This window comes from Ochotona curzoniae, unplaced genomic scaffold, assembly GCF_017591425.1.
Source record: "Ochotona curzoniae isolate NIBS_2020 unplaced genomic scaffold, NIBS_Ocur_1.0 scaffold_4763, whole genome shotgun sequence".
Taxonomy (NCBI): Eukaryota; Metazoa; Chordata; class Mammalia; order Lagomorpha; family Ochotonidae; genus Ochotona; species Ochotona curzoniae.
This window is the reverse complement of record NW_024467123.1, coordinates 9,568,826-9,582,417: the sequence shown is the minus strand read 5'-3', so window position 1 is coordinate 9,582,417 and position 13,592 is coordinate 9,568,826. Positions and strand designations below refer to the sequence as shown.

At 40.5% G+C, this 13,592-nt stretch overlaps 1 protein-coding gene across 1 annotated transcript in view; it reads left to right on the top strand.

Annotated features, from left to right (window-relative positions):
• BTAF1 (B-TFIID TATA-box binding protein associated factor 1) overlaps nucleotides 1–12,757 on the top strand; it is an 86,363-nt gene extending 73,606 nt beyond the window's left edge. Inside the window, exons 31-38 of the mRNA XM_040970491.1 lie at nucleotides 699–840; nucleotides 930–1,060; nucleotides 3,479–3,604; nucleotides 5,002–5,154; nucleotides 7,947–8,158; nucleotides 9,197–9,356; nucleotides 9,648–9,818; nucleotides 11,250–12,757. Of these exons, the coding sequence (XP_040826425.1) occupies nucleotides 699–840; nucleotides 930–1,060; nucleotides 3,479–3,604; nucleotides 5,002–5,154; nucleotides 7,947–8,158; nucleotides 9,197–9,356; nucleotides 9,648–9,818; nucleotides 11,250–11,393 (1,239 nt within the window). The 3' untranslated portion in view covers nucleotides 11,394–12,757. The remainder of the gene's footprint in view (nucleotides 1–698; nucleotides 841–929; nucleotides 1,061–3,478; nucleotides 3,605–5,001; nucleotides 5,155–7,946; nucleotides 8,159–9,196; nucleotides 9,357–9,647; nucleotides 9,819–11,249) is intronic.
• The last annotated feature ends 835 nt before the right edge of the window (nucleotides 12,758–13,592 follow it).

Genomic DNA, 13,592 nt, shown 5'->3' with positions numbered 1-13,592 from the left:
TGAACAATTTAGCTCTGAAGCTGAAAAGTGGGTTTCTGCAGTCAGAGTTCTGGTGGCCTACAGCAAGGGCAGAGCCAGACATGGATTAGGAGAGTGTCCAAGTGGCAGGGTGTCATGGTCAGTATCCTGCACAGGGTGAGGGGGGCTTCCAGGAGGGAGGAGCCACATGTATTGGACAAGCATCCAAAATGCTTAACTTCTTTTTTTTCCTTCCTCCATGACTCTTCAACAGAATTGGAAATAACTCAATTTTTCCTTGTGACCCATAAATGCCAAATGGATCTGTCTTACAACTAAAGTCCTGCAGGTTTCCTTTATTGAAATTATAATACTAGCCAAATTTCTGGAATGTTGCTGTTAATGAGTATCAATGATATATTAAAAGACTCAGAAACTTAATCCTCTCTCTACACTTCTATTCACCACTTCATAGATGCCAACAGTAGAAAATAAACACTTGGACCAAGGCCTATTCTGGTGGAGGAGACTAGAGGATTTCCCCCAAACAGGATATAATTTCTTCAAGGATACTGATCTGAATTTTACACATTAAACTAAGAGACTTAATGGCCTTTACCTGAAAATGTGATAATCTCTCATCTCTGTCATAATGGTTTTTCATAATTTTACATTTTTTAAGTATAAAGAAATAATCTCAGTACAAAAGAAGATAATTGATGTTCCTTTTTCATATTCAGAACAATGTTTTGGAGCTGTGGTCATTATTTGATTTCCTCATGCCAGGATTTTTGGGTACTGAACGCCAGTTTGCTGCTCGATATGGTAAACCTATATTAGCAAGTAGGGATGCTCGAAGCTCCAGTCGAGAACAAGAAGCAGGTATGAAAAAAATCTAATTCTGAGGCCTGTGCATGTTGAGTGTCATGTATTTCTAACTTTTCTGAAGCAATATTTTTTATGATAAACAGGTGTTCTTGCAATGGATGCACTGCACCGCCAAGTACTTCCATTTCTTTTAAGAAGAATGAAAGAAGATGTTTTACAGGATCTTCCACCTAAAATTATTCAAGACTATTACTGCACACTCAGTCCTCTCCAGGTTAGAATTCTGGTGTTTGGTTATCTGTGGGACCTGTACTGACACCGTGTTTTTATATAAGCCACTAAAATTCTCGCTTCTACTTTCCCAATCTTTTTATTTTTAAATATTTACTTATTTTCTTTGGAAAGGCAGATATACAGAGAGGAGGAGAGACAGAGAGGAATACTTTCCCAGTCTTTGTGGAGTATTCTGTCCAAACAGATACAGGGGAGACCAGTTTGTTTAGCCATGTGAATGAGTTTACATGCATGTTTTGAGTATGGTATTAATATAAAATTCAGTATTATAGTTGCTTTCTTACAGTTAATTTAATGTAGTTAATTCGAAAGGTGGCAAGGTTAAATTGATGAGGAAATACGGTGTCGTCTCTTGACCCTGCGGAACACTTCCCAGTGCCCTTGTACATGGTCCACATTGTAGGCAGCACTGAATTTCTTATGTATACTGTGTTTTGCTATTTGTGAATGTTAGTGACCTCAACATTTTTTTTTCTTTCCTTTCTGAGAACTTTTCCTTTTCACTTAAAAAATAGCACTTATGACACGGTTTCTTTTTGATGTTTCCAAATTGCTAAGAACACTACCCTGGTGTTTTTAAGTCACTTTAAAATGAGATGAGCACTAGCACCATGATGGAGCAGCAGCCCGTCTGATAACTAACACAGCTGCCAGGTGACTAAACAGCACAGATGGGCTGGCCATGGATGGGTCACATCACAGGCGGTGATGCACAATTTAAAATTCAACACGTAGTCATTTCTGAAATTTTTCAACATTATTTTGATCATGAATAGTTGAAGTCATGGGAAGTAAAACTAAGGATAAGAGGGGGACTCCAGTGTAAGCCCATGCTTATTGAGACCAAATGTCTACCTGGAAACGTGACCTTCTCAGAACAGCATTCACAGACTGGTAACCCTTCCTTTTGCAAATAAGGAAAGCAGAGTTCAGAAAATATCAATATATTGCCCACAGTCATAGAGCTACAGATCAAGGTAGAATTTCTTTTCTTTTTGATTTACTTTGAAAGAGTTAGAGAAGGGGAGAGACAGAAAGATCCTTCATCTACTGGTTCATTCCTCAAATGGCTGCAATGGGCAGAGGTGAGACAATCTTAAAAGCTGGGCGCCATCTGCTTTTTCCAGGTCTCCCACATGGGTGCAGGGACTCAACCCATTATTAGGAAGGTGGATCAGAATTGCAGCAGCCAGGACTTGAGCTGGTGCCCGTACGGGATGCTGGTACTTCAGGTGGAGGAAACCCCACTGCACTGGCCCCCAGGATAGAATTTCAAATCATGCTCTGTGGGATCTCATCCTTTTTGAACTATTGTGTTGTCTGTAACCATTCAAAATAAATGTTGCCAACTGTAGAGTTCTGATTTTGTACAGAGACAGCTATTAAAGGCATTTATTGTGAGCTTTTCTTTGTAATTTAAGGACATAAGTTGAAATTACCCCTTGTCTTAATCAGACATGAACTGTTAAGTCAGAATTCTCTGAAAGACTGTACTGTAGGTTAGTGTGTCTCACTGTGCTTCAACATTAGGAATTGATTTTATGTATAGTCCTAGGAACTAGGGACACAGACATCCCCAGAAACTTGTCTTTCCCTCTCCAGCTGAATTTGGGTTTAGTGGCTGTTTACACTGGCCTGGAGGCACAGAGCTTTGTGATTCTTCTGTAATGTCCATCTCAGTGCTCTGGTCCCCTATCACTTCACTGGCTGAAAGTAGGTTAGTAGTTCTTGAAAGGCATGCTAAAGGGAAATTTTATTTTATACTTTAAAGATGCCATATAAGAAACAGCTACCCTGACACCCTGGAATAACACATTTAAGTAATGTACAGGAAGGGATCTCTAGAGGTTTTACCATACGCAGGCCCTCATTCTCTAGTTTTATTCTTTAGTTGTTTAGACTTTCTCCTGACTTACATTATTAGCACATACAGGGCAGAAACCCGGACTTCAAGTAAATATGATGAATTCTAACTTTAGGGTTAACATTTAGGGTAACATTATTCAAAAATTGGATGTCTTGGAATATATTTAAGTAGGTGTAACTGTGTCACTCCAAATAAGGAGAATTGTCCTCATTAAATCTGTAAGCATTTAGGTCATTTTTTGGTAAGACGTTTTTGTGAAACAGGGTGGGCGGGGTTGAGGTGCTGTGTGACCAGTATGTTAACAAGCAGTGGGTCCTGTGATGGTTATTTTCTAAATGAAATGGAGTGGAATGTTAGAGAAGCTTACCAAAATGGGAAGGGTAAGCTGTAGTATCAGTAGTGAATTATTCATACTTTTTTCCCCCTTCATTAATAAGAAGAGTTTGAGTTGCTGCCCTTGCTGGCCTCTCCTAGTGGTCTGCTTTGTGTGCCGTAAGTATACTCACTGTGTTTATGCGCCTGGTTTTACAGATTCAGCTCTATGAAGATTTTGCCAAGTCTCGTGCCAAGTGTGATGTTGATGAGACAGTTTCTTCTGCTACACTTTCTGATGAAACTGAAAAGCCAAAGCTTAAAGCTACAGGCCATGTTTTTCAGGTATGGATTATAATTTTATCATGATATTCAAGTAAATTCTGAATATTCTTCAGTGGGGCTCTCTATATAGAAGATCAAACTGTGGCTTTAATTTTTTAAATACTGTATGTATATGAAAATAGAGTACTTATTTAATGTTAATTCTTTAGAAATTAACATTCTTTAAGTATACAAAATGTGATGTGTCAGCTGCAAGGTTAATTAAAGCAGTGACCGGGATACAGACTTTCCTTTCTGGGGGATAAGTAAGTAAACCTATCTCCCAGATACATTGGCGGGCTGCTGGATCAGAGGTGGAGCAGCCAGGCCTTGAGCCGTATGGAACTCCCACTCTACTGCAGTGCCCGCATTGCGGCTGGTGGCCTCACTCTGTGCCACAGTGCACGCAGTCTCAAAGGATTTCAGTTGGTTTTGTTTTTCTTCATCGTAAAATGAACTCTTTGAGCAGAGCATTGCTGTGCAATGGTTTAAACTTATCTTGGGGGCCCAGCGCAATAGTGTAATGGTTAAGGTCCTCGCCTTGAATGCACCATATGGGCGCCAGTTCTAATCCCGGTAGCTCCACTTCCCATCCAGCTCCCTGCTTGTGACCTGGGAAATTAGTCAAGGACAGCCCAAAGCCTTGGGACCCTGCGCCTGTGTGGGAGACCCGTAAAGAAGTCCCTGGCTCCTAGCTTTGGATCAGCACAGCACCAGCCATTATGGCCACTTGGGGAGTGAATCATCGGACGGAAGATCTTCCTCTCTATCTCTCCTCTCGGTACATCTGCCTTTCTATCAGAGAGCTATTGGAATGCTAGACCCTCTGCTTCTAATCCAGCTTCTTGCTGATGTGTCTGGGCAGCAGCACATGACGGATCAAATACTCAGGTTCCTCTCCCATCAGAGACCCAGCCCCGTCAGTTGTAGCCACGCGGGGAGTTAATCAGTAGGTGGGAGACCTCTCTCACTCTACTTCAGTATGCTTATTTTTTAGAGATCTATTTATTTTAAAGATTTGGTGAGCGGGGGGGCCTAGTGGCCACAACAGCCAGGGCTGGGCAATATGCTACCCTCCCAGGCACATTAGCAGGAAGCTAGATTGGAAATGGAGCAGCCAGGACAAGAACTGGTGCCCTTATGGGATGTTCATGTCATAGACTGTGGCCCCAATTTTGCCTTTCAAGTAACTAGATTTAATAAAACTGTATAAATACCTAGTTCCATTTTTCATGAATTTTTTGAGGTATATTCATGCACAAATTATACAAATATCAGGACGTTTAATCTGGTTTTTGAAGAAGAATTAGGAGTTTGATGAAGGAGAAAGGCATACGAGATATACGTAACAGTTAATGAAAGAAATAAAAATATGTGTAGTATGTAAAATGGACTTGATGTACTTTTTCCTTTCAAAGGCATTACAGTACCTACGTAAGCTGTGTAACCATCCAGCATTAGTCTTAACATCTCAGCATCCAGAGTTCAAGAGCACCACTGAGAAGCTGGCAGCTCAGAATTCTTCTCTTCATGATATTCAACACGCACCTAAACTCTCAGCTTTGAAACAAGTACGTATGTCTTGTGTGAAGTGCTTGCGCCTCGTGTGTGAGATGAGGTAAATCGGTATATCCCTAAAAGCCAATACATTTATTGTGTTTTTAGTTTAAAAAAAATTAAATATTTAATTTGAAAGGAAGTTACAGACACCCTGGCGGTTATGAAGTAATAAGCTCCTTACAGATTTAATTTGCTGTTGTCTGTGACTAATGAGCCCAGCATCTCTTCAGCTTGTTGAGCATTAGTCTTTGAGAAAATGCTTGCTCAAATCTTTTGATGGTGTTTTGATTGGAATATTGGTGCCCTTTTGTTGTTGGGTTTGAAGAGTTCTTTATGTTTTATGTTTAACCTTGTCAAACTTACAAGAATACTTTATGAAAATACTACATGAATACATGGAATTAAGAGAAGCTTTAGAAATATTTTTTAAAAGGTGGTGTTACAGAGAGAGGGAGAGACAGGAAGGGGGAAGTCTTCCATCCACTGGGTCATTTTTGAAACAGGTACAATGACCAGGGCTCAGCCAGGGCAAAGCTAGGAGCCTGGAACATGGGCGCCACAGGTCAAAGTACCTGGGCTATCTTTCTCTGCCATCCTAAGCATGTTGGCAGAGGCCTGATCAGAACTGAAGCAGCAGGGACTCTGACACTCACAAGATGCCAGAAATCTCGGGTGGCAACTTAGCCCACTGTACCTCAACACTGGTCCTTTGGATAAAGGTTTTTAAATCCATGCATAGCTTTTCCATAAAATTTTTCAAATCCCCTCATATGCATAGATTTCAAAATTTTTATACCATAGTAGTTCCATTTTTTGCAAACTTCTTTAAAGGTCCTTTATACGGTTATTAAATATTTTCTTTAAATCTGTGTGTAGCTGTTCACTTTTTTGGTAATGTACTCCATGGTTTTGAATTGAGGTCAGGAGTTCTTATTGAGGATACCTTTTAGGGGACCAGTTGTCACACTTGCTTTCAGCATTCTTTGAACACTCTGATTACAATGTGTCTGTGGATCCCTGATTATTTTAATTAAATCTGGTTATTCTGCAGAGTGTCAATCTTTTGGTGATGAATTTTTAAAAAATGACTTTGAAAAGCTAAGTGAAAATAATGAATTTTGAGCCCCAAGTGTTAACATTAGTATCAGTTAATTCTGACTTGTGTTAATAATAAGATCGATCATACCATAAAATTTATAAAGACTTTAGTGAATATTTCAGGTTATAATAGTTACTCTGGTATGAATTTCATTGAGTTCAACTAATTAATACAGATTTTAAATTTCATAAGTTAGTCCAGAAGATGTCATTTCAGAGTATCAGTTGTACCTATGCGTCCTTCTGTCACTAACGTAGTGGACGGGAATCCTAAAAACTAAAGTGATGAACTGTCACGCTCTGCGAGCATTGTCTTCCGTTGGTTTACTTTACTTCCCGCATGCCCGCCTCTGCCTCTGCCTCCACCCAGCTGAGGCTGAGCAGGGAGCCTGCAAGCTGCAGCCAGGTCTCTCCAGTTGATGACAGGAACCATCAATCTCCACGAGGGCAGAACTGGGATGCGAATCTGGCACTCTGGTACAGAATATTGATGCTTAACTGGCAAGCCACGTGTCTACCCTGCTGGTGCATCTAGACTGATTTCTACTTAGGTGCTTCCAGGAGTTTGTAGGAAGGTGGACAAATGTAGAGGTGGGCAGCTCCTCCAGCTAGGACACAGCATCTCATCAGAGCCCCTGCTCCAGTGCCTGTCTCTGGCTGCCCGTTCCAGCGATGTGCTGCTGCAGACCCTGGGTCGTCCGGCACCGACCACGCCAGTGCAGGAGTCGGACTGGGTCTGTAGCGCTTGGCTTTGGTCCCGAGCTGGGGCAGCTGAGGCAGCTGATGGTTGAACCAGGAGATAGGAGCACACTCATGTGCTTGTAAGTAAATACTGATCTTACCTTCACGGAAAGTTTGAAATCCAGTTTCTTTTTTTTTATAATATGTATTTTTCACAAACATTTTGATTCACCAAACTTTACTATAGTCTTGTGTACTATACAATGTTCAATTATTTTTCAGAGTTGGTATATTACACACACACACACACACATACACAAGGAATTAGCCAGTTAGTGCTATTTTCAAATAAAAATGCTTTTTTTTTTTTTTAACATTTGAGTAGTGACTGAGCTTTTTTGCTTTCTGCAGTTTTACTAAAAACTTCTCTGTCCTTTCAAGACAAAAAGACATAGATCTTCATGAATGCTTGCAGCATCCTGGGCTGAGCTCGGCCAAAGCCGGAAGTCCAGAATCCAGTGTAGACCTCACAGGGCGGTAGCAGGAAGCCGTACTTACTGCTGTCGGCGTCTGGGAGCAGCCCCGAGTGGATGGTCTCTGTTGCTCTTGTCTCTCTCCCGACCTTTAAAATGAATGAGGAAAAAGGCTTTAGAAACCATTTCATATGAGGAATCCTTGAGTAAAATTGGGGAGAATTTAGCTACTACTGAAATTAGGTCAAGATAAATTGTCTAGAAAGGAATCCTGGCACGTGCAAGGTGAGGATGTAACTACTAGGCTACTTCGCTGGGCTCCAGTATTTTTAATATGACTAGTTATATTTAAGTTGTGAAATGCCAGGTAACGTCCTGAAGTGGTAAACAGTGAGTGCCTGCAGGAAAGCTAGGTCCGGATGCCACAGATCTGTTTTCCAGGTTTCAGACATAACCATTTCTTTTCACAGAAAGAACTACTTGTCAGCAATAAAATTGGTTATCTACTTTATACTAAACATCTATGTAATGGTTTTTTGTTTCCTCTCAAGTTGCTGTTGGACTGTGGTTTGGGAAATGGTGGCACTTCAGAGAGTGGCACAGAATCTGTCGTGGCCCAGCACAGGATACTGATCTTCTGTCAGCTTAAAAGCATGCTTGACATCGTGGAACATGATCTCCTCAAGCCGCACTTGCCTTCTGTCACTTACTTGAGATTAGATGGCAGCATACCCCCTGGGCAGCGGCATTCCATCGTCTCCAGGTAAGTGGCTTGTGTTACTGTAAATCACAGCAGAACGCAGTGTCTGTATAAATACATGACTGCCTCGGTGGGAGCTTGCCTCCCGACTCCTCACTGGCTCCCTCCATGAATGTGGTTGTTGTTGTGCGGCTCAATCCAGATAAATTCCCTTTTAAATATGGAACTGCAGAAATCCAATTGAATAATTTATTTGCACAGTAAAGGGAAAAAATGACTATATTGGGAAAGCACTCAAACAGATTTGTTGTGGGGAAGGGTTAGGAGAGGAAACAGGCCTTACCTAAAAGCCCCTTCTCTGCTGATGAAGCTGGAAGCAGAGTGAGGGCAGCTGCGTCAGGGTGGTCTGCAGCTCCTGGGTGAAATGCCTTCGAGGTTTCTTTCCAAAAATGCAGATTTCCACATTCTGTCTCAAACCTGCTTACTTCCAGATATGGAGTACTTCTAATCAGCATCCCCAGGAAACTGTTAGACAGTTGGATTCAGTTGGAGACAGATCCATGTTCTCAGTGTGTCTGAAATAAGGTATCAGCTGTGATTACAGGGCTGTTGAGATAAATAGCATAATGCATGTAAAATCTAAAGCTAATTGGCTTGCTTACCAGAAATATAATGGTAGCTTGTGATTGCAGTTTTTTCCCCTAGAATCTCCTAAATGGCTCTATGGCTGGCACTAGTCACCTTACCCACTCTTCCATCCCACCTGCCCTGGAAGATCTGGCCTGTTCCCACTTAAGGAGTTTTATCTTAGTTATAATTAGTGTTTAATTATATTTTGCAACTTAGTATTTATGTGATGTTATCAAATACAACTCTCCTGGTCTTATTTATGAAGTTTCTGACTGGCTTTAGAAGGCATTAGACCTACCAAAGATGTCCTGTATATTTAGATAGGGTGTTTGCAATCATGAGGGCATGCAAATGTGACAAGGATCTTTTTAAAGCAGTGCTTTCCTTTGTCCTCTTGTTTTGTTAAACAGCTTATTTTATATGAGTCCTGCCCCAAAAAATAAGACATTTAATTTCTGTTTAAATGTTTAGGTTCAACAATGATCCATCTATAGATGTTCTGTTACTTACAACTCACGTTGGCGGCCTGGGGCTTAACCTGACGGGCGCCGACACAGTAGTGTTTGTGGAGCACGACTGGAACCCTATGCGAGATCTCCAAGCCATGGACCGGGCACATCGCATTGGGCAGGTAAGTGTCACCTGTTTTCAGGTGTTAGGAAAACACCGCTCCTCAAAGGAAGCCTTGGTCCTTTCCCTGACCTTAACAAGGGTTGTGACCTTGGACAAGTCATTCAGTTACTTCTGAGGTACCTGGAGTAAGAAACCTTGGGTCACTGTCCGTAATTTGTGGCTTTGGCAAATGTTTGGAGCTCCTGGAACCAGACAAAATAAAAATAATCTTGGTTAGGTAACACAGTCTTGGCAAATCTCAAAGCTTATCACTTTAAACTACAGTTGCTTGTCTGTTTTTCTCCTTCAGAAACGTGTGGTTAACGTATATCGACTGATAACCAGAGGAACACTGGAAGAGAAGATAATGGGTTTACAGAAATTCAAGATGAACATAGCAAATACTGTTATTAGTCAAGAGAACGCCAGTTTGCAGAGTATGGGGACTGATCAACTTCTGGATTTGTTTACTCTTGATAAGGTAAAGAATTTAACAGTTTGTGAGAATATTAAAGGAAGGAGCAAACAGCATTTATTTTTGTGCTCAGATAGAAACTGTCAGCATACCAAGAGCTGCTCCAGCGTGGTCATGGTCTCCAGTCTTTCCTCAAGGCTGCTCTTCCTTTCCTGCTGCAAGAAGGTGGGACCTTTCTGATCCTGCCCGGGATCTGGCTGTGTCAGGCAGGCCACTCCCCGGGAGCCTCTGTATCTGCTTTACTCCTGGGTTGTGAGAGTAAACTGAACACTGTATGTGCACTTGGGGAGGACACACAGCACACATTCTCAGTAACCGGCAGCCTTTGTTATTGTGGGTGATTGGAATTAATGCATCAGATAACAATATGCAAAGGGATATGTGAGCGGGAAATATTAAACCCAGCTCCATAGTTTGTTAGATTAATTAAGGCTCTGGAAAGGTTAAGTATTAATGAGAAATGGCCTTATAATGAAGTTAAACTAGCTAATAGTAACAGAATTACAGCATCCAACCTACTTCTTACAGGAAGTAATTCTGTAGAGTGAGTGTGAGTGAATGAAAGCATGTTTACAATGTTACATGTAGTTTTTAGTGTTAAATTTTAAGTCCCTAATGGCCAGAAAGGTTCTTTAATCATATCATGAATTTGGGCCAAAACAATGGGGAATACTTAAATTAGAAAAAAGGTGGCTCAGAGAAACATGGTAGCTATCTGAAGACCTCTATGCATAAGAAGGTTCTTTCTAATAGAGTGGCTTTCAGCAAGCAGTGGACTCAAGGAAAGTTCCAAAGAAAATAAAAGTTACTGCCAGAAAGAGCATTATTGGGATAATCCACTAGCGCTAGTGGAGTGTGTGTTATATTACCATGTTATATCACTGGTAACTTACTTTGATCTTTGGTTGGAGGGTGTCCTTACTGGGGATATCTGCTGACTGCTGTCCACAGAGAAGCGCCATGTTTGTCACTCTTCATGTTTCTAAAAGGGCTGATATTTAACTGTATATACACACTGTACCACATACACACATGAGGATACACACACAAATAAGCATATTTCAAAATGGTAATGAAAAATGGAGTTAAACGTTAAGTGTCATGGTGGGCCTCTCGTGCAGCAGTCAGCTGCCCTGTGAGTCGTGTGCTCTGGGCTGCATCCCAGCTTTCTCCTCGCTACCCACAGGAGACACTCTGAGTTCCTGATTTTGGATTGGCCCTCCCCTAGCTGGGCACTGGAGAAGTGAACCAACCAAAGTTGGAAATGTTTGCCTGGTTCAAGACTGTTAGAGAATGAATACTAGGTCTATGAGAAAACCCTTTGAGATCACAAAGTTTGCAATTAGTTGGAATGTTCAACTGTTGGATTATTACAGATGAGTGTGATATTTTAAAGAAACGATATCTGAAGTTAATAATTTCCAATCTTTCCTCAAGGATGGCAAAACAGAAAAAGCTGACACCTCAACCTCCGGAAGAGCAAGCATGAAGTCAGTTCTGGAAAACCTGAGTGATCTGTGGGATCAGGAGCAGTACGAGTCAGAGTACAGCCTGGAGAATTTCCTGCATTCTCTCAAATAACTGTCAGCTACTGTAAATGTAATTGCTGCTAGTTCAGTCATATTTCTGCTGATATTCAGCAATTTTTAAGTTTATGGTGAACTTTTAGCTCAATGTGTACATAGACCTGAATATTCAGCATACCGCTGGCTCGAGTTTCACTGGTGGGAACAAGTCAGTCTCAAATATTTGCACTGTATTAAATTTAAATGTTAATGTGAAGTGATTGAATTTTACATGAATAGCTGCAGAGCAGAGGAACCCAGTGAGGTTCCGCCATGCTACCAGGGCTACCAGGAGGCGTCCCACCAGGAACAGGCCTGCCCTCTGACAGTCACGCTGTACAATAGGATCTCCATGAGTACTTTAGTGTTCATGTACATTTTTTAAAAAATAGAACTTGTTTTTATAATTGATTAAAATCAGGGCTTTTTTTGTATGAAAGCCTTAATGAGCCATACTTTTAAAAATACAAGAATAATGATTAAAATATTGGTCAATCTTAGGCAATGAATTGAACCAGGCCTTTGGTGAAAATCTTTATATATTTAATGCAAATGCATAGTGTTTTTGAAACTTTAACATCATTTTGTCAACTTTTAAAATATAATAACTATTCTAAATACTGGTACTGGTATATTTAAGGCTGCCGTAACATCCTATTAAGGGGGTGTTTTTCTTTTTAAATTTATATAATGGCTAGGATTTAGCCAGATTCAAAGAACTTAAGTACTCAATAAGTTTCAATCATATATATATAATATATATATTTTGTAACTATGAACATATACAGTTTTCCAGAGTAGATTTTACACTGTTTAGAATTCCAAAACCTATGGTGAAGACTGTTTATTGTAGTAATGCATGACTGGAGCATAAAAGGGAGAAGTAATTCCTTTATATACACAAACATACATGAATATATCCATATACACAAATACCCTGCCTGTACCCAAAAAGATACCCAGTATTGGAGCGAAAATCATGTAGTTACACTGGGCAGCAATAATTGGACGTGAAACTGATTTAGTGATGAGGGCTGGTGTATATAGGTATGCATGTATGTACATGTATATATAATTTTCTAAATTTCACATAAATTAAGACATGCCTGTGTGCGTACATATGTATGGGGTATATTTGTATATAAATGTACAGGTAATAAACATACCTAAAGTTTGTGGCTGGCCATACACAAAGGCTTTGGTTTAAAAACCATCAGACCTCAGCTGTACAATATAGGTGTTTTGTTCTAAATCATTAGTTATACCATTCTGCAGCACTTAGACATACCAACACTTGTCACATTTCAGTAGCTTTGACAACCATACTGTAACATTAAACCTAGCATTCCACAAGAAAATAAAATAAGACAAACTATAAAATACATGTGACTGTGTGTTACTTGTAAGAAGTGACTATCAGAACTGAAGCAAGAGATAAAAATAATTTAGTTGCCATATACAGGCCTTAAAGTAGGTGAACGCTTTGTCCAAATCGTAGACGACCCAAAGGCAACCCGTGACTTCTTGCAGCACACTCCCAGCACACTGGAGTTAGGGGTTAAAAGCTGTGTGACACAGCACATCGGAACGGATGCTTTCTGGGACTACGAGGGAAGCAATAAATTATTAGAGATAGGAAGAAGCAGATAAATTCACACTGCAGAATAGTCTGTTTACCTAGTTTGAACAGTTGTATAGAACTAAAGTTGGAAATTTAAGCAGTTAAATTTGAAAAATATTTAGTCTGAAAGTATGTCAGTACAATATTTATAGAAGATAAAATTATTGTACTAGTTACCTGTGAGTGTCCAAAAACATTTTAAAAAACACAAACAAGCATGCCTTCATTCAGTGGTCCCGGTCAGTCCCACTCCTAGTAGTGTATCTTTAATGCAGATACTGGAAGAAAAACTGAACTGAAGGAACGTTAATGTCATGGACAGATGTTTTTTAATGTGGGCTATGGGAAATAAAGCAAGTGTGATAGAATGTTACTATATTTATTGGAAAGTCAGATAGAGAGGAGGAGAGACAGAGAGGAAGATCTTCCATCCGATGATTCACTCCCCAAGTGAGCCCCAAGCAGCTGGTACTGTGTCGATCCAAAGCCGGGAACCAGGAACCTCTTTCGGGTCTCCTATGCGGGCCGTCCTCGACTGCTTTCCCAGGCCACAAGCAGGGAGCTGGATGGAAAGTGGAGCTGCTGGGATCGGAA